The 20600-nt window shown below is 41.5% G+C and overlaps 1 protein-coding gene across 1 annotated transcript in view; it reads left to right on the forward strand.

Moving 5' to 3' along the window:
• TGFBR2 (transforming growth factor beta receptor 2) overlaps positions 1-20600 on the forward strand; it is a gene marked incomplete at its 5' end in the record, with an annotated part of 245809 nt that overhangs the window by 200182 nt on the left and 25027 nt on the right. The window contains 2 exons of the mRNA XM_082258911.1: positions 13050-13837; positions 17335-17476. Of these exons, the coding sequence (XP_082115037.1) occupies positions 13050-13837; positions 17335-17476 (930 nt within the window). The remainder of the gene's footprint in view (positions 1-13049; positions 13838-17334; positions 17477-20600) is intronic.

Here is a 20600-nt window from a genome sequence, read left to right on the forward strand (position 1 = left end):
ACTCCTAGCCTTTTAGGGGTACAAACAATAGTAATTGGGGCCTAGTGTGGTTGTGTACGTGTGATATACATACACTTTTTTGGGATCATATTTTCTATTCCGCTATTTAATCAAAAACCTCTGGGGATCAGTTAAATTGGGGGATAGTCTGTGTTGGTACGTGTGAGAGAGATCCACCTTTCCAAGTTGTTGGGGTTCATCTCATACTTCTGAAGGTTTGAGGGTGCTGCCTGTTCCATACTCCCCCTACTCCTAGCCTTTTAGGGGTACAAACAATAGTAATTGGGGCCTAGTGTGGTTGTGTACGTGTGATATACATACACTTTTTTGGGATCATATTTTCTATTCCGCTATTTAATCAAAAACCTTTGGGGATCAGTTAAATTGGGGGATAGTCTGTGTTGGTACGTGTGAGAGAGATCCACCTTTCCAAGTTGTTGAGGTTCATCTCATACTTCTGAAGGTTTGAGGGTGCTGCCTGTTCCATACTCCCCCTACTCCTAGCCTTTTAGGGGTACAAACAATAGTAATTGGGGCCTAGTGTGGTTGTGTACGTGTGATATACATACACTTTTTTGGGATCATATTTTCTATTCCGCTATTTAATCAAAAACCTCTGGGGATCAGTTAAATTGGGGGATAGTCTGTGTTGGTACGTGTGAGAGAGATCCACCTTTCCAAGTTGTTGGGGTTCATCTCATACTTCTGAAGGTTTGAGGGTGCTGCCTGTTCCATACTCCCCCTACTCCTAGCCTTTTAGGGGTACAAACAATAGTAATTGGGGCCTAGTGTGGTTGTGTACGTGTGATATACATACACTTTTTTGGGATCATATTTTCTATTCCGCTATTTAATCAAAAACCTTTGGGGATCAGTTAAATTGGGGGATAGTCTGTGTTGGTACGTGTGAGAGAGATCCACCTTTCCAAGTTGTTGGGGTTCATCTCATACTTCTGAAGGTTTGAGGGTGCTGCCTGTTCCATACTCCCCCTACTCCTAGCCTTTTAGGGGTACAAACAATAGTAATTGGGGCCTAGTGTGGTTGTGTACGTGTGATATACATACACTTTTTTGGGATCATATTTTCTATTCCGCTATTTAATCAAAAACCTTTGGGGATCAGTTAAATTGGGGGATAGTCTGTGTTGGTACGTGTGAGAGAGATCCACCTTTCCAAGTTGTTGGGGTTCATCTCATACTTCTGAAGGTTTGAGGGTGCTGCCTGTTCCATACTCCCCCTACTCCTCATCTAGCCTTTTAGGGGTACAAACAATAGTAATTGGGGCCCAGTGTGGTTGTGTACGTGTGATATACATACACTTTTTTGGGATCATATTTTCTATTCCGCTATTTAATCAAAAACCTTTGGGGATCAGTTAAATTGGGGGATAGTCTGTGTCGGTACGTGTGAGAGAGATCCACCTTTCCAAGTTGTTGGGGTTCATCTCATACTTCTGAAGGTTTGAGGGTGCTGCCTGTTCCATACCCCCCCTACTCCTCATCTAGCCTTTTAGGGGTACAAACAATAGTAATTGGGGCCTAGTGTGGTTGTGTACGTGCGAGATACATACACTTTTTTTGATCATATTTCCTACTCCGCTATTCAATAAAAACCTTTGAGGATCAATTGAATTGCGGGATAGTCTGTGTCGGTACGTGTGAGAGAGATCCACCTTTCCAAGTTGTTGGGGTTCATCTCATACTTCTGAAGGTTTGAGGGTGCTGCCTGTTCCATACTCCCCCTACTCCTCATCTAGCCTTTTAGGGGTACAAACAATAGTAATTGGGGCCCAGTGTGGTTGTGTACGTGTGATATACATACACTTTTTTTGGATCATATTTTCTATTCCGCTATTTAATTTAACTGGGCCTCCATGCGAGACCTGTGTGCCTTGTTGCGCTGTTTTGAGTACTCCACCAACATGGCCAGTGGCAATGACGCCGTTCTCAGCTTAACTATCCCACTTCCATGCCTCCTTGAAAAAACAATTCGGGCGATGATGGAAGAGGATGTGGCACAGGATGAGGAGGAGGAGGAGGATGAAGAGGTAACATTTCCAAGGCTTTCAGGGCAGTCATTCGCAAGGGGCTCCGAGGGTGGGTTCCTGCACACGCAAACGCCAGGGACGCAATTGTCCAGCAGGGGCACAGTTCTGGAGGATGAGGAGGATGAGGAGGAGGAGGAGCTGGAGGAGGAGATGGAACCATGTTCACAGCAGGGTGGCACCCAGGCCAGCTCATGGCCATCACTGGTGCGTGGCTGGGGGGATACAGAGGACACGGACGATACACCTCCCACAGAGGACAGCCTTTCGTTGCCTCTGGGCAGCCTGGCACACATGAGCGATTACATGCTGCAGTGTCTCCACAACGACCGCCGAGTTGCCCACATTCTAACTTGTGCTGATTACTGGGTGGCCACGCTGCTGGATCCCCGTTACAAGGACAACGTACCGTCCTTAATTCACTCACTGGAGCGCGATCGCAAGATGCGCGAGTACAAGCGCACGCTGGTAGACGCCATGCTGCTGGCATTCCCATCTGACAGCGGGGCCACAGTGGAAGCACAAGGCAGAGGAGGAGGAGGAGGAGGTCGCCAACGCAACCAGGGCACCGCCAGCACCTCAGAAGGCAGGGTTAGCATGGCCGAAATGTGGAAAAGCTTTGTCAGCACGCCACAACAAACAGCAGCACCAGCAGCTCAGATGGAACGTCTTAGCAGGAGGCAGCATTTTACCAACATGGTGGAGCAGTATGTGTGCACACGCCTACATGTAGTGAATGACGGGTCTGCCCCCTTCAACTTCTGGGTCTCCAAATTGGGCACATGGCTTGAGCTTGCCCTTTACGCCTTGGAGGTGCTGGCGTGCCCTGCAGCCAGTGTATTATCTGAACGGGTATTTAGCACGGCTGGGGGCGTTATAACAGACAAGCGCAGCCGCCTGTCCAGAGACAATGTGGACAAGCTCACGTTCATTAAAATGAACCAGGCATGGATCCCACGGGACTTTTCCGTACCTTATGCAGAATAGCAATGGATACCGACCTTACCCACCCATTGTTCCATTTTTGCTCTTTCTCACTCTTTTGGGGTGTACCCTCATTTAAAATTTTTGAAAAGAAGCAGTGTTGGCTACCTCGTCCTCCTCCTCAGGGCCAGATTAATGTAGGGGCTATTGGAGCTGCAGCTCCAGGCCCCTACCTTTTATATAGGCCCCGGGTTGGCCATATTCACTGTTACCGCTCTTCTGTCACTTGTAAACACAGAAGTCTGGCTTCTATGCTCGCTTCCCCAGGCAGCACCCTCAGAACCTCCCCACACAGCGTGAAGGCCGGACAAGGAGGGACAGTTGGCGATGCATGGATGTGTTTATGGGCTTCAGAGACAGCATCCCATGTTGAATTAGGCATGCATGGCTGCACCCTTCCTCCTCTGGGTGCATGGCAAGGCACGGCCCTTAAGGCCCTTCAAAATCCTCAGCACCAAGCCCATGATGCTGTTAATCCGGCCCTGGTCCTCCTCCACCGCCGCTTCCACCTACACCGCCCATAGGTGTGCGCAGCCTATTGCATTAAGGTGTGCACCCCAAAGTTGAAATACACATGCATGTGTTTGCCAGCAGGGAGAGTAATGTATCGGGGCCATGTACCTGTAGGCAAGGAGAAATAGAGCAGAGCAGGTCCCAGGGAGATCTTTCCCATCTCCTCACTGGCAATGCTATGTGCCCTAGGTGATTAGGGTGTGCCCAGGCACACCCAGCACACCCTGTGCGCACGCCTATGTCACCGCTAGGCTTGTGACGGTATCAGATTTTCATGCTGCGATTAATTGATTAAGGTTTTGCCACGGTATACGGTATTATCACGGTATTCTATTATTAAATTTAAATTATTAAATTTCCACCTCACTTCAATTTCATTGCTGAATTTAGGGGCTTTGGTTCACTTATGCACATTATTATATAGTCAGTCAGTACAGACTCTGTGAACCAGGCCTAAAATAGGTCATCAAGCAGTGTCTGGCCTAACTGGTGATAACTGGTTCTGGCGCTCGGCTCCGATCCGATGGCCTGGTCATTAAGAGGGCAAATCCTTGTGGTCAAGAAGTGGTTAAACCTGAAGGAGGTGTTGTTTATAAATTACTTTACTATTGCTTTAGGCCTGGTTCACATGTATGCGGGTTGGTGGTTCACATTTGCACAGGCATAGCAGCCCATTGATTTGAATGGGCTGCTATGCCCTCATTTTCCGCAGAAAAAAGGTGCATGCAGCATTTTTTTAAAATTCAGTGGCCTTGAAATCCATCCTGCTTTTGCACCATGCGACTAACCTGCAGTTCCTGCTCTGGCAAGCTTTCTGCATTTTTTGTATACGTGGGCACGGCATTTAAAAATAAACAGTTTGCGTGTGCAGCAACGGCAGGTAAGTCGCATGGTGCAAAAGAAGGATGGATTTCATGGCCACTGCATTTTTTTAAATTCTGCATGCACCTTTTTTCAGCTGAAAACGCAGGCATAGCAGCTCAAGCCCATTCACATCAATGGGCTGCTATGCCTGTGCAAATGTGGGCCCCCAACCCGCATACATGTGAACCAGGCCTAAAGCAATAGTAAAGTCATTAATTGGTTAAACCTGCAGGAGGACCGGTGTTTTTATCTATTAATGACTTTACTATTGCTTTAGGCCTGGTTCACATGTATGCGGGTTGGGGGCCCACATTTGCACAGGCATAGCAGCCCATTGATGTGAATGGGCTTGAGCTGCTATGCCTGCGTTTTCAGCTGAAAAAAGGTGCATGCAGAATTTAAAAAAATGCAGTGGCCATGAAATCCATCCTTCTTTTGCACCATGCGACTTACCTGCCGTTGCTGCACACGCAAACTGTTTATTTTTAAATGCCGTGCCCACGTATACAAAAAATGCAGAAAGCTTGCCAGAGCAGGAACTGCAGGTTAGTCGCATGGTGCAAAAGCAGGATGGATTTCAAGGCCACTGAATTTAAAAAAAATGCTGCATGCACCTTTTTTCTGCGGAAAATGAGGGCATAGCAGCCCGTTCAAATCAATGGGCTGCTATGCCTGTGCAAATGTGGGCCGCCAACCCGCATACATGTGAACCGCCAACCCGCATACATGTGAACCACCAACCCGCATACATGTGAACCAGGCCTAAAGCAATAGTAAAGTCATTAATAGATAAAAACACCGGTCCTCCTGCAGGTTTAACCACTTCTGGATCGCAAGGATTTGCCCCTTTAAAGACCAGGCCATCGGATCAGAGCGCCAGGACCAGTCATCACCAGGTAGGCCAGACACTGCTTGATGGCTATATAATAATGTAATGTGGGCTGCTAGGCGTGTGTGTGTGTATATATATATTTATTAGAGCTGCACGATTCTGGCCAAAATGAGAATCACGATTTTTTAGCTTGGAATAAAGATCACGATTCTCTCACGATTCTCTGTGTAACAAAAAAAAAAAAAATTGGGATAACTTTACTGTTACGTTTTTTTTTTTTTTTTTATTCATTAAAGTCTAATCATTGCGTTTGAAAGACTGCTGCGCAAATACAGTGTGACATAAAATATTACAACAATCGCCATTTTATTCTGTAGGGTCTCTGCTAAAAAAATATATAAAATGTTTGGGGGTTCTAAGTACTTTTCTAGCAAAAAAAAAACTGATTTTAACTTGCAAACAGCAAGTGTCAGAAAAAGATCCAGTCTTTAAGAGGTTAAACTTCCTTTCTCCCTGGCAGAGGGAAGGAAAAGATACAAATGTAATCATTTTTGTTTATAGTTAGGAGACTTAATGCTGAAAGGTGTTAGCTGAGTGAGTGAATGAGTCATCCAGCTCACTGAAATGTATCAATTCACAAGTCAGGCAGACTTGACAGAGAAACTCGGTATTTTAAAAATGCCACAATAACAATACCGTGGCTATGCAATACCGCGATATATCGAATTACCGAAAACCGGCATATGTCTAGTCACCGCCACATCCACCACCACCTCAACCTCCCTCCTACTCCATATGGGCCTCGTCCTTCAGAGATGAAGAAGAACATTGTTTTATTTTTCTGTTTTTTTTTGTTGTTTTAAGTTATTTCCCTATCCACATTTGTTTGCAGAGCACTTGCCATGCTCTTAATTACGTTTTGCTGCCATTTGCAGCACTCTAGCCCTTTCCTTTGGTGTTTTAGAGCCATTTTAGTGCCTTAAAGTTCGGGTCCCCATTGACTTCAATGGGGTTCGGTGTCCGGGAAAAGTTCGGTAAAAGTCCGGGACACGGACCCGGACTTTTTTTTAAAGTTCGGCCGAACCCGTCGAACACGGACATCTAGGTGTTCGCTCAACCCTAGTTGTAATCTTTACTGAGAATTTGTTTTTGTAAAACTGCAAAACACAAATTGTAAAAATATGCATTAGCATTTACCATTACATTACTAAATGCAAACAGTGACAGTCATGCTACATTACTGTTGAGTAGGGATGATCGAACGGTTCTGGTCCACCATCGGTTCGGCCCGAACATTGGGTGTTCGAGGTTCGGCCGAATTTAGAACTTTTTGCCCAAAAAGTTCGGAATTCGGCAACCAGAACCGACCAAAATGCAATGCTTCAGGAAATGGGCTTTAAAAGCCCGTGATTGGACCAGAACCATTAGCAAAAGCCAATTGAGGGGGCAGGAGAATGCTAGGAATGTGATTGGAGTGACTAGGGGGTCCCTAGACCAATCATTAGTGAATACGCCCCCCAGTATATAAGATCGCCCCCGCCATATTCCTAGCATTGTTATACTGGACATGGAAGAGAGTGGAAGCAGTTCTGTTAATTTTACATTAAAAGTGTCATTTAGCATTTATTAGTGTGAGGAAAGGGATATCTAGTGTAGTTAGAGTGCTCCTTTACACTTAAGTTAGCTTCAAAAATTTAGTTTCTGTAGGGAAAGTGTTAAGTGTAAAGGGACCGTAGTGTAGTGTAGGGTTAACTGGCAGTGACTGCTATGGAAGGGTGACAAAACCCTTCTATATCAGGGTGACCGCTATAGAGAAATGATCTTTCTTGCTTCGGGACAGGAATATGGCTTCTCACCAGCCAAGCATTTTTCATGCTGCAGGGGCTGCCACTGCCAGTGCTTTTTTGAGGACATGTTTGATGTCAGACATGACATCTGAACATGTGTATAGGGGGTATATATACACATATATGTCTGTATATATACCCATAGACATATATAGGTGTGATAGTAGCAGAAATATATGCTTGCGCTAATGAAATCATTTACAGTAATATATTTCTGCTACTATCACACCTATATATGGCTAGATGTCTATATACATATAATTATGTGTGTATATATACCACTATACACAAGTTCAGATGTTTTGCTTGCCTCAAAAGAACCCCAAAAAATGCCAAAAAAACGCTAGCGTCAAAAAAAAAATGCTTAGGTGTGTTTTTGCTGGCATTTTTTGGGAGTTTTTGGAGGCAGGCAAAACATCAGAACTTGTGCACAGTACCACTATACACAAGTTCAGATGTTTTTCCTGACTGCAAAGAACCCAAAAAAATGCCTGCTTTGAAACCGGCAAGGTGTGAAAACCGAGGAGAGAAGCTAACCCCCTGAGCTGAAAGTTTTCTAATACATACAATCCTTTTTTTTTTTTCTGGTTCTGGACATGCTACAGAGCTGAAACTTCACAGGTACACCTTTTAGACCCCCCAGACACAAAATCACACAAAAAAAAGTTTTTAAAAATTGTCATTTTTGATAAAAAAGCCAATTATTGAAAAAAAAAAAAGAAAAATAGATGTTTTGATTTTTACTTTGGATTTCAGATCTGGGGGGTCTAAAAAGTGTGCATGTGAAGTTTCAGCTCTGTAGCATGTCCAGAACCATAAAAAAAAAGATTGTTTGTATTAGAAAACTTTCAGCACAGGAGTATGGCTTCGCTGCTGTAACACCTTGCCGGTTAAATAGAAGGCATTTTTTTGGGTTCTTTGCAGTCAGGAAAAACATCTGAACTTGTGTATAGTGGTACTGTGCACAAGTTCTGATGTTTTGCCTGCCTCCAAAAACCCCCCAAAAATGCCAGCAAAAACACACCTGGGCATTTTTTTTTTTTGACGCTAGCGTTTTTTTTGGCATTTTTTGGGGTTCTTTTGAGGCAGGCAAAACATCTGAACTTGTGTATAGTGGTGTATATACACACATACATATATTTATATACACACCTAGACATATATAGGTGTGATAGTAGCAGAAATATATGCTTGCGCTAATGAAATCATTTACAGTAATATATTTCTGCTACTATCACACCTATATATGGCTAGGTGTGTATATAAATATATGTATGTGTGTATATACACCACTATACCAGGTGGACAGGGGGGCACCAGTTGTTCTTGGTGGGGAGAGAGAGGGGCAGTGATTCTTAATGGGGGAGGGGGCTTTTGAGTTTAGAGGGGGAAGAGGGGGCATTGGTGTTAAATAGGTTGGACAGGGGTGGGCATGGATGTTCAAAGGGAAGAGAGGAAGGAGTGGTGCTCAGTGGGGTGCACAGGAGACATTTTTACTCTGTAAAGTAGATGGAGGGGGGGGGGTTTGTGGAGCTCCGTACAGTGGACAGGGAGCATCGGTGATAAGTGGGGTAGTCAGAGGGTGATTGGTGCATTGATACTTAATTGGGGGACTCAGTACCTATTTTATGTTGTCTCGATTGAATCTGTTCAGCAGCATGAGTGACACAGGGCAGAAGAGAGGGGGGTCCTGCTGCTGACGGCTGTCCTGGAAACTGCCTGATACTTTTGGGCACTAACAGACAAAGATTCTGAGCTCTGAAAAGCAGCAAGGAAAGAAGCTTGCTCCTGAGAATCCAGCCTGAAGCACAGCTGTCCCTAGGTCTGGACACCCTGAGTAGGTGTTCCTCATCTCGTGGTTGGTGCCAAGCACTAGGGATAGTTTTGTCTTTGGCTGGATCCCCATTACACAGCCTGTAATGGAGAAACAACAAAGTTGAAAGCAGGATTGGCTTGGCAAATCTAGGACAGTTGGCAAATATGCAAGAACTGAGCAGGTTGCACACAACAATTAAAAAGTTATAGTACTTCTCCACAATAATAATTAAAAAAAAATCCTGTTGTTGTCTGAGTCTACTGAAGATATTCATATTACTTCCTTCCCTGGTGAGCACACAAAAAAATTGAATTTTACATTAGGGTAAAGTAATATTAAAGTCTTTTTTTTTTTTGTTTAAAAATAATAAACGTTATACTTACCTGCTTTGTGCTTTTTTTTTGCACAGAGCAGCCCAGATCCTCCCCTTCGCAGGTCCCTCACCGGCGCTCCTGGCCCCTCCCTCCTACTGAGTGCCCCCACATCAAGCAGCTTGCTATTGGGGCACCCGAGCCGATCCATTCAGACACAGAGCTGCAGCTTTGCCCTGCCCTCTCTCTCTCTCCTCATTGGCTCACTGACTTTGATTGCCAGCAATGGGAGCCAGTGGTTCCCCCTGTTGTGTCTCAGCCAATTAAGAGGGAGAGTCCCGGGCAGTTGAGGTTCTCGTGCAACATTGCTGGATTGAGAAGGGTTTTTTAAGTATTAGGGGGCCGGGAGCGCTGCTGCGTACTGAAGGTTTTTATCTTAATGCATAGAATGCATTAAGATAAAGAACCTTCTGCCTTTAGAACCACTTTAACCTTTAATAAGAGCTATATAAGGACATGTACTTAACCAATAAAATGATGTGAAAAAATTACTTTAATCAGGCGTAGATATCTACCATACAAACATTATTAAGCATTCCATAAACAATAGCTGGAACGCGGCAATTCTTCTTTTATATAGTCATGTATTAGTGTTTTATATAGATGAAAACAGAGGTTTGGACAGCTTTCCTTGTTATTAGCAGCAGGGAAGCAAATGGTCTTTCTGTGTCAGACATGATGTTTCCTTTCTGTGCTCAGCAATGAAGACAATCTCAGCAAGCCGATGCTCAGCTCCTGCAGACAGCTAAATAATACACTGTATAAATATCACTTACCTCACATTTATCCTGGCAGCAAGCTTACATTAACTCCAGACTGCAAACATTAGGTAATGACTAGCACTACTTGCTGCATGTTCTAGTTTTTCATTTTTAAAATTAAATTGGATTGATTGCATAATATGTCAACACTATACAAATATAAATAATTGAAGTAGCAGCAAACAGATTTAAAAAATTGATAAACAGAAAAACGGTCTTAATCAAAATATTATTTATAGTCCATTATATTTATAGTGTGTTCATTAGTTGAATGTTTATTGTTAATCCATACAAACTTAGTTCTATATATTTTTTGGTAGTGATTGCACACAGTTTTCTTGGAAACCATTGTATGAAGGTTGCTTTTGTGTAGGTAACAATGGTAGGGAGGCAGTGGTGTTCAGTGGGGGTAGAAGGGGCAATGGTGCTCAGTGGGAAAGACAGGGGGCAGTGGTGCTTAGTGGTGTGCTTGTTTTCCAACAATGCTATAAATTTCTTGTGGCATATGCATGTGTATATACAGTGTGCATATACAGTTGTGCTCAAAAGTTTGCATACTTTGGAAAATTGGTAATATACAGTATGTACCATTTTTAAAGAAAACACAAGTTTTCTTATAGGATTCATATTCAACTGTAGGTCATAACAAAAAAGTACAATCATTAAACAAAACATGGCAACAATTAAACAGGTTAAATTATCTCTATTCAAAAGTCTGCATGCTCTTAGTTCTTAATACTGTTTATTGCCCTTTTTAGCATCAATGGCAGCGCGCAGTCTTTTGTAATAGTTGTCTATGAGGCCCCAAATTCTTGCAGATGGTATAGCTGCCAATTCGTCTTGGCAAAATGCCTCCAGGGAATGCAAAGTCTTTGGTTATTTTGCATGAACCTGCATGGTTGTCTTGTATGAGCCGCACATTTGAGCTCTCCCCACAGTGACTCGATGATATTAAGGTCCGGAGATTGTAATGGCCACTCCAGAACCTTCCTTCTGCTGTAACCACTGGAGGGTCAACTTGGCTTTGTGATTAGGATCATTGACACAGTGGAAAGTCCAAGAGTATCCTTTAGAGCTCACACCCCCCCAAAACATTGGTGAACCACCACCATGCTTCACAATAGGGATGGTATTCTTCTCGCAATAGGCCTTGTTGACCCTTCTTCAAACATAGCGCTTATGGTTGTGACCATTAAGCTCTATTTTGGTCTCGTCACTCCAGATTACAGTGTGCCAGAAGCTGTGAGGCATGTCAAGGTGTAGTCTGACATATTGTAACCGGGCTTTTTTGTGACATTGGCACAACAAAGGCTTCTTTCTTACAACTCAACCATGCAGCTCATTTTTGTATCGATCTTTGTTCTCCTTGAAACAACCACACCATCTTTTTCCAGAGTAGCCTTTATTTCTCCTGAGGTTACCTGTGGGTTTTTCTTTGCATCCCAAACAATTCTTCTGGCAGTTGTGGCTGCAATTCCTCTTGGTCTACCTGACCTTGGCTTGGTATCAGGAGATCCACAACTTTTCCACTGCCTAATAAGTGATTGAACAGCACAGACTGGCATATTAAAGGCTTTGGATACCTTTTATATCCTTTTCCATCTTTATAATGTTCCCTTACCTTGTTATGCAGGTTTTTTGACAGTTCTTTTCTGCTCCCCATATAGCCTGCTCACTGCATCCATGTGAGAGCTAACAGACTCATTGATTATTTATACACAGACACTAATTGCAATTTAAAAAGCCACAGATGTGGAAAATTAAGCTTTAATTGACATTTTAACCTGTGTGTGTCACTTTGTGTGCCTGAACCAAGGCCAAACATTGCAGTGTATGTAAACTTTGGATGAGGGCAATTTGGGTGAATTCTGTTATCATTATCAATTAAAAAGGAGCCAACTATGTGATAATAAATGGCTTTATATGATCACCACCCCTAAATAAAACACAGCTTTTGGCATGATCAGTCACATTTTTAATATTAATGCCAAAATGTCACAATTTCTGCCAGGATATGCAAACTTTTGAGCACAACTGTATATGGTCAAAGGTGTATTGCATTTCTATGGAGAAGGGGCAGCAGTTGCTAAATGATCACAAAGATTTTCCAATTTTCAACTTCAAGCACTTTTTAGTTTTGAACAGTGTCAAAGTAGTAAATGAGTAGAGATCTTCCCAAGGTGAGGGGAGGCCCCTCCTCCTAACAGTTGTCTCCAGTCAAAGGTATGCTCTCCATTATTCTGGTGACAGTGGTCACCATCAGAAATATATGAAAAGACCTGACAGAAGTTCTAACTCTTCTCCACTTTATTATACAAAACTGCACACCACAGATCATTGAATAATGTCTGAAATCTTTATTGAAGAACGATCACATCACAGATGTGATCATTCTTCAATAAAGATTTCAGACATTATTCAATGATCTGTGGTGTGCTGTTGAATATGTGCATTTGATCTGTGATGTCTCCAGTTTCAACTGTTTGTTGCTTCAACACCCATTACTCCCAAGCCTTATTCAGGAAAGTGTGTGATGGGAATATAGACATTATTATTGTAAATAACACCAGAACTGATCATATTTTGAAAATGTTGAGTACACAAAACTGTTCTCCTTTCCCGACTTTTATTTTAAGTTCATATTGACCACTTTTACACTCTGTACTTAAGGTCAAGGCTTAGCCCTTACAATTGCCTTTTCATGGTGCAATGAGAGTGCCTCATTGACCAGAAAGCGCATGCTCACTGGATAGAGCTTAGCAGTGATTTCAGTGAAAATTTGACCTCAAGAATAAAGGGAAAATAAACCAGAGAGACACAGATGAACTGTTATGCATTATAATGGTAATAGCATGCACATCCTGGTGTCCGCTCTTAGGCAGAACTTTGTTTTTAAATTTTTTAAGTGGAGCATAGGTTCACTTTAAAGTCATGTGTCACTAAAGCATATAACATACTGAATTATGTCAAAGCATTCTTAGTCATTCCTTTTCCTAACACATGATTTTGTTTTTAGAATTGAGAAATCCTGGAGGCGTTGACACAACTATTGTTGCCCTGGCAAGTCTTCTTCCACCAGTTGTGATTGCAGTTGCAGTAATCTTCATTTTTTATTGTTACCGAATTCATAGAAAAAATAAGCTTGACAAGAAGTGGGACGGTAACCAAAAATGTATCAAACATCCTAATATGGAATGTTCCATTATGTTAGATGATGACCGTTCAGATATAAGTTCAACATGTGCCAACAACCTAAATCACAACACTGAACTTCTTCCCATTGAATTGGACACCTTGGTTGGAAAGGGAAGATTTGCTGAAGTTTACAAAGCCAAACTTAAACAGAATACTTCAGACCAGTTTGAAACAGTGGCAGTCAAAATTTTTCCTTATGAAGAATATGCATCTTGGAAAATGGAGAAAGAAATCTTTTCAGATATAAATCTCAAACACGAAAATGTTTTACAGTTTTTGACTGCCGAAGAGAGGAAAACAGATATTGGAAAGCAATACTGGTTAATCACTGCTTTTCACTCCAAAGGCAATTTACAGGAATACTTAACAAGACATATCATTAGTTGGGAAGACCTCCTACTACTTGGTGGCTCTTTGGCTCGTGGGGTTGCCCACTTACATAGTGACCACACACCGTGTGGAAGACCAAAGACCCCAATAGTACATAGAGACTTGAAAAGCTCAAATATACTTGTTAAAAGTGATCTCACCTGTTGTTTATGTGACTTTGGATTATCACTCTGGCTGGATCCATCTCTTTCAGTGGATGATCTTGCTAACAGCGGGCAGGTAGGTCTGAAAATGGTATGGGAAATCAAATACTGTATAAAAAGTGTGGTGTGCATCAGGCATTGTCCTTAATGGTTAAAGCACTCCTTGATTACTTTTATTTGCATACAGTGTAGTATGAGTCCCTTCTATAGGTCTGGAGCCCAGAGGTATCCCTGTCATAACCTGACACATGGGGTGTTACCTGGGAAGAAAGTAAAGGGGAAAATATCCATAATGAGGACAAAGTATAATAAAATTCTGACAGACATTCTAACAATTATATACACTTCAGTCTGTGTAGATTAGATTTCCTCTCACTTCCTGCCCCCATGTTACTTGAATAGGAAGCAAAAAATCTCACCAACAGAGACACAAAAATAGAAACACTTATTAGCTTGTTGGATAAAATAGCAGGATGACATTATTCTAATGCTAGATGTGACATGTACATCCTTTTGTCAAAATGATAAAACTGATATAAGGTACAGAAGTCAAACTTCCTTTTCCATGAAAATACAGACACCCACACAGGGGGTGTGTGGGCTATTTGTGTGAGGTTTTTTTTTTTTTAAACCTGGCTTTGAGGTCCATGATGGCTCCCCTGTAAAGATTAATCTTTGTAGAGATTGTTTGTGTGCCCTCCCCCTAATTAAAGGTGAGTGTGAGCCCATCTACACCATACTATATATGTCTTGTAGCATATGGGATTTGGTTAGCTCTGACGAAGAGGGCTTGTCCTTCGAAACGTGTCAGCTGCACCCAATGTGAAGGTGATGCATCAGGTGGCAATTGATTCATGTTACACCTGTGTTAATTCTCCTTTTGTGAGTATTATGGTATCTATTTTTAGTCCAATAAATAGTAATTCAGTAATGCACTAGGCTGGTGCGCCGCCTCCTATGTTTTTTTCTATACGCCCACACTTTGAACTTAATGGATTGGTGTCTTTATTCAACCTTACCAACTGTGTAACTATTTATTGAAGTGGTGCTGCTTCCAGAATTATTTTTAATGTTGAGTGGAAGTAAATAAGCTGGCTCTGCAAATTTTCATCAACATCAGAGAATCTAAACCCACGTCCATTTTATAATCTAATCAGAAGGCAGCGTATGGAATGATGTTTGACGCACAGTAGTGCGAACAGCTTTAGAGAGGCTGCAGCTCTCACTTAGAAAACAGTGGGGTTGATTTACTAAAACTGGAAAGTGCAAAATCTGGTGAAGCTGTTCATAGTAGCCAATCATCTTCTAACTTCAGCTTGTTCAATTAAGCTTTGACAAAAAGAAAAAAATCTGGAAGCTGATTTATTTGAAAAGCTGCACCAGATTTTGAACTCTCCAGTTTTATTAAATCAACCCTACTGGTCCTCATCTTAAGCAGGCTGCTAGGAAAGAAGAGTTTGGGCTTTTGTAGTGCACTGCAATATGTTAATGTGCACACAATATTATACTGCATGCCTCACATTACCCTGCACTGTGTAAAAGAGTTGAATGGCCAAACTTTTTTTGGCTATACTTATGTTTTTGATCTACAATAATAAAGTAGAACTAAAGGCCAAACGGCCAAACTTTTATTTCATTTTTGAGTAAGGGAGGTTTGTAACCCCTGTATTTTTTTCTTTTTTACCATCTATGTACCATTGGGGAGATTTCCATTCACAGCCAAAACAGAAAGTAAGAGAAAGGCGGTAGTAAACCGCAAAAGAAGACAACAAAAAAATGATTCTCCCTGCTAGTTAGATGCATCGCATACTAGCACATTAGGAAAGACTTACCTAAAAATGAAGCCCTCCAGCAGAGTGATGTTACAGCTCCCCTGGGGCTTCCATCCTCACCCAGTCTTCCTTCCTGGTTTCCGGGCTGTGGCATGGCTCTCTCTATGGATGGCATACCGTCCTTTAAGAGAGCAGCGAGCTTCCGCCGGTGACATCACCGGCGCTGTTAAAGTAAATATCTCCTAAATGGTGAACATTTAGGAGATATTTACTGTACCTACAGGTAAGCCTTATAGGCTTACCTGTAGGTATAAATCATTACAAGGGCTTTACTACCACTTTGAAGTGAGAGAATCTCTAGTTGTCATCAGGGTCACAGGAACTAGTGTCCCCTATGGAATATTTCCTCTCTGTTTTTGTTCTAGTGACATCTAAATGTTTGGCTTTTCTTTCACTTTCTCTCTCTATGGTGGGAGTAAATAGGACAAATAGAGAGGACGAATCTCCCTAATAAGGGGACAGACAAAAAAAAAAAAAAAAAGGAAAGAAGCTCTAATTCCTCTCTACTTAATCCAAAAAAAGTGTTTATACCTTAACTGCTACGGTGGCAAGACGGCTTGACTGCGCCAGATCATGTACCTAGTACGTGATCTGACACTTCTGGGTAGGGAGATGGCCACCGGCGACCTGGCCGCACTGTGATTAAACACAACAGATGTCAATCACAGGGTGCAGGCCAATAGATTACCGCCGACATGCAGCGATCGTTACAGGACAGGGCTCTGCCTATGTAAACAAGGCAGAGCCCTGTCCTGTCAGCAGGGAAGCAATCAATTTACTTTTCCCACAAAGCAGGTAATAAAATCTTTTACTTCCCCTAGTAAAAGCACCACACAATGTACACATAAACACTGGCTAGGCACACATTTAACCCTTTGATTTCCCAAGAAAAAAAGAAAAACCCCTTCCCAGCCAGTGTCATTAGTACAGTGACAGTACATATTTTTAGCACTGATCACTTTATTAGTGTCACTGGTTCCCCAAAAGTGTCAGTTAGTATCCGAATGTCCACCACCATATCGCAGTCCTGCTATAAGTCGCTGATTGCTGCCATTACTAGTAAAAATATTAAAAATAAATAAAAACAATAAAAATTCCAGTATATATTAAATAGTTTGTAGATGCTATGACTTTTGAAAAAAAACAATAAATCTATTAAGAATATAGATTTTTTAAAATTTTTTATTGAATATGTTTTATAGCAGAAAAGTAAAAAATATTGTTTGTTTTTTTATTTTCAAAATTGTTGGTCTTTTTTTGGTTATAGTGCAAAAAATAAAAAACGCAGTGGTGATCAAATACCACCAAAGGAAAGTTCCTATGGTGGGAAAAAAAGGACAGGCATTTTATTTGGGTACAGTGTTGCACGACCGCACAATTGTCAGTTAAATAACACAGTGCCATTTAGCAAAAAATGGCCTGGTCATGAAGGGGGGTAAATCTCCCGGAGGTCAAGTGATTACCTAATATTCTCCTGTGATTCATAATAGCAACATAGTGCATTACAACACACATTGGTGCTTTGTGATGTGCTGCAATGCATGTCCATTCCCTTAGTGCTTCCACATGCACTTCAGAATGACTAGCAATGCCATTCATTAATGTGTGCTTGCTGCAGTATTGTGTGTTGCAGTAACATGCATGGCAATGCAGGCAATACAAAGGTGTAAAGCCAGCCTAACATAATTTTTCCATTATTCATATGATTTTATGTTTACATCATTTGTGTTTCTACCTTCAGGTTGGAACTGCCAGATATATGGCCCCAGAAGTCCTTGAATCCAGAATAAATTTGGAAAACATGGAGTCATTTAAACAAACTGATGTATATTCCATGGCACTGGTATTATGGGAAATAACATCGCGCTGTAATGCAGTTGGAGGTAACTGAACAGATAAAATATTTGTGGAGTTATATAGCAGCAGAAGCATCCTACAATATTAGATTTGTTATGTTGTAATATTATATTACATTTTGCAAAATTCACAAGCTAATCCAAATTTTATTTTATTCCAATGTTTATTTATTTTTTATTGTTGAAATTGTTTATTAGTGATACAGGAGATCACTTTCTATTTTTAAAGCTCATTCAAACTACCAATGGTGCTTAATCTAATTGTAACACATGTGAAATTTATTATAAAAACCAATGAAAATGTGTGTTTGGAACAAATTATTCTATAATATTAGGCTATATATTTCCTAGAAACCAGCAGTTCTGTTTTACAATAAATTGTATTCATTTTGGAATATAAAAAATAGGGGAAAACTAAATAAGCATACAATTCTAAATTTAAACAAGTGCAAGAGTACAGAATTAAATATAAAACAGGTATAATGTAGATTTGTTTAGTAACAAGAAGAAATGAAAAAATAAAAAAAAAATAAAGGGATAAACTTAAAAGGATAAACATAATGTAGATGACATAATACAAAGGTGGTGTATAAGGGGACAAATGATAAGTATCAGATGGAAAAGGGTGAGAGTGAGAGACCCACGAGAAAGTTCACTTACTGTTAGCTGGCAGATGGTGGGTTTAAAAACCAGCAGTTCTGGATATACTGTTTGCTCAGGGGCATAAATAATGATTTTTGGGGCTCTGCCCACTACCCTAAACCAGGATATTTTATTTGTTCAGGTTTCTGCTTTAACAAGGCTCTATTGGGCTTTGCATTGTAAAAACTTAATAATGGCCTTTCACATGCCACACACCCCCAGCTCCTCCCCCTTATACTTACCTGAGCCCCATCTTGATCCAGTGACGTGCCTCTTTCTCTCTCCATTGGACAGTGGGGAAGCAGGGGGAGCTATTGGGGGGGGGCAAGCCATGCTCTGTGTGTCAATGGACACATAGAGCTGGCTCAGAAGTGAGCACGCACAAGTGGTTTGCTATGGAGGCACACGACAGGGGGACCTGAGAAGAGGAGGATCAGGGCTTCTCTGGGCAAAACTAATGCACAGAGCAGGAACGTATAACATGCTTGGCATTTAAAAAAAAAATGAAATGCAAAGCTTTACCATCATCGAAGCAGTGAAATAAATTAGGCATATGGAGAATCTCACCTCGTCCTTCAGGAAAAAGAGGCCTGTTTCAGCAAAACGTAGTTCTACTGGACTCAATTTACTTTCTCCGAGAGATAAGTGGAGCTCCTTGCACCTAGTCTTATGTAGACATGGTTGCGGTGACCATTTATGCCTCTGCTACACTCCCAAACACCCCCCACGCCTCCTTTTTTTATCTTTTCTCCCTACTTCACTTCTCTCCTCTTCCTTTACTCCCTTATCTCTTTTTCTGTCTCTTTGATAATATGAAACTTTTTCAGCAAAATATTACATTCTCCCCCTGCCTGCGACATATGTTTTTACTGGTTCTAACACTCTTCATCTCTCCAACCACACCAGTCATTTTGTTCCCAGCAAATTTGGTAACCCGGTTTTTCACTGTATACTCATTGTTTTTACTCCTATAACAATGAAGGGAGATAACACCGCTCAGGCTAGTCAAAGTCCACAATTCAAGGTGGGTGCTGAACCTCGGCTCACCACCAGGAGAAGCATAAAAGAAGAGAATGGTCGCACACCACCATGGAATACAATGAAGAAAAGTTCCTTTATTAACATAAGTGGTACAAAGTACAGCAGGGTAGGACAGTAGACACGTTTCACACGTCTGCTATGTGCTTGTTCACTACGAGTGAACAAGCATGTAGCAGTCGTGTTCACTACGGTTCACTAGCAGTCCAGTTCACTACGGTAGTGAACAAGCATGTAGCAGTTGTGTGAAACGTGTCTACTGTCCTACACTGCTGTAACTTGTACCACTTATGTGAATAAAGGAACTTTTCTTCATTGGATTCCGTGGTGGTGTGCGACCATTTTCTTCTTTTTTGCTCCTATAAGCCATCTTTCCTACGGTGAACCATGTTCTGATATTATATTTTACCTGTTAATTCAAGACCGGAATTATTGTTAACAACACTAGCAATGTGTAATCCCTTGTAGCTAAAATAAATTTGAAAAAATTTGAATTCGAAAACAGTTGAAAAAAAAAGTTGCCTCCAGAGGGTAGGGGGCAACTGGGGCATTAATGAAGCCCGGGGTTGGGCCTTAAAGGGTATCTGTCAGAAATTAAATATGGGCACTGCCATCTCCAGCTGGTATTTGAAAGTCTAACATGTCTCATCTTTGTCCATGCTTTTATATTTTTTGAGTTGATTTACTAAAGGAGCAGAGAGTTTTCAATTAACAAAATTAATGTTTAATCAACACCACATGTGTTACACTCCCCAAACAAAGGAACCAATCCAGCGGAAGAAAAAACACATTAGCAGAGCTACATACAGTCCTTATAATCTCCAAGGAGATTTTGGATCAATTATTAGTTCAATGGAGTTCTTTAATGTACAGTCCTTGTCCTTCACCGGTGTATTAATAAATCACACCATGCGCCTTCACCACAATATTTGTGATTCCCCTTAGGCAACAAACACTCATCAGAAAAACATTATACACTGTGCCTTTAAGAAATAATCATCAGGTCACTGGTTCCACTACACCGTACACTTCCAGAGAATGCTAAATCTCCTTCCTGTTAGTTTTACTCCATCTCGTTGTGTTGTTCAAAAATTAGAATCTAAAACTCCGATTCACTCCCAACAACATGGTTTTCAATTAAGTTACTCCAAACTTGTTCCAGGGAAGAGACTGGAAGTAGGAAGTTGCTGTCCTCCTTCTGTTGGTCGCCTGGCTAGTGAGCTGATGCCATAGCTGTAGTACTTCCAGTCTCTTTCCTGGAACAACTTTGGAGTTACTGAATTGAAAACCATGTTGTTGGGAGTGAATTGAAGTTCTGGATTCTAATTTTTGAACAACACCACGAGATGGATTGAAACTAACAGGAAGGAGGTTTAGAATTCTCTGGAAGTGTGTGGTGTAGTGGAACCAGTGACCTGATTATTATTCTTAAAGGCGCAGTGTATAATGTTCTTCTGGTGAGTGTTCATTG

Source organism: Pelophylax lessonae (assembly GCF_965119305.1).
Source record: "Pelophylax lessonae genome assembly, chromosome: 5".
NCBI classification, from domain to species: domain Eukaryota; kingdom Metazoa; phylum Chordata; class Amphibia; order Anura; family Ranidae; genus Pelophylax; species Pelophylax lessonae.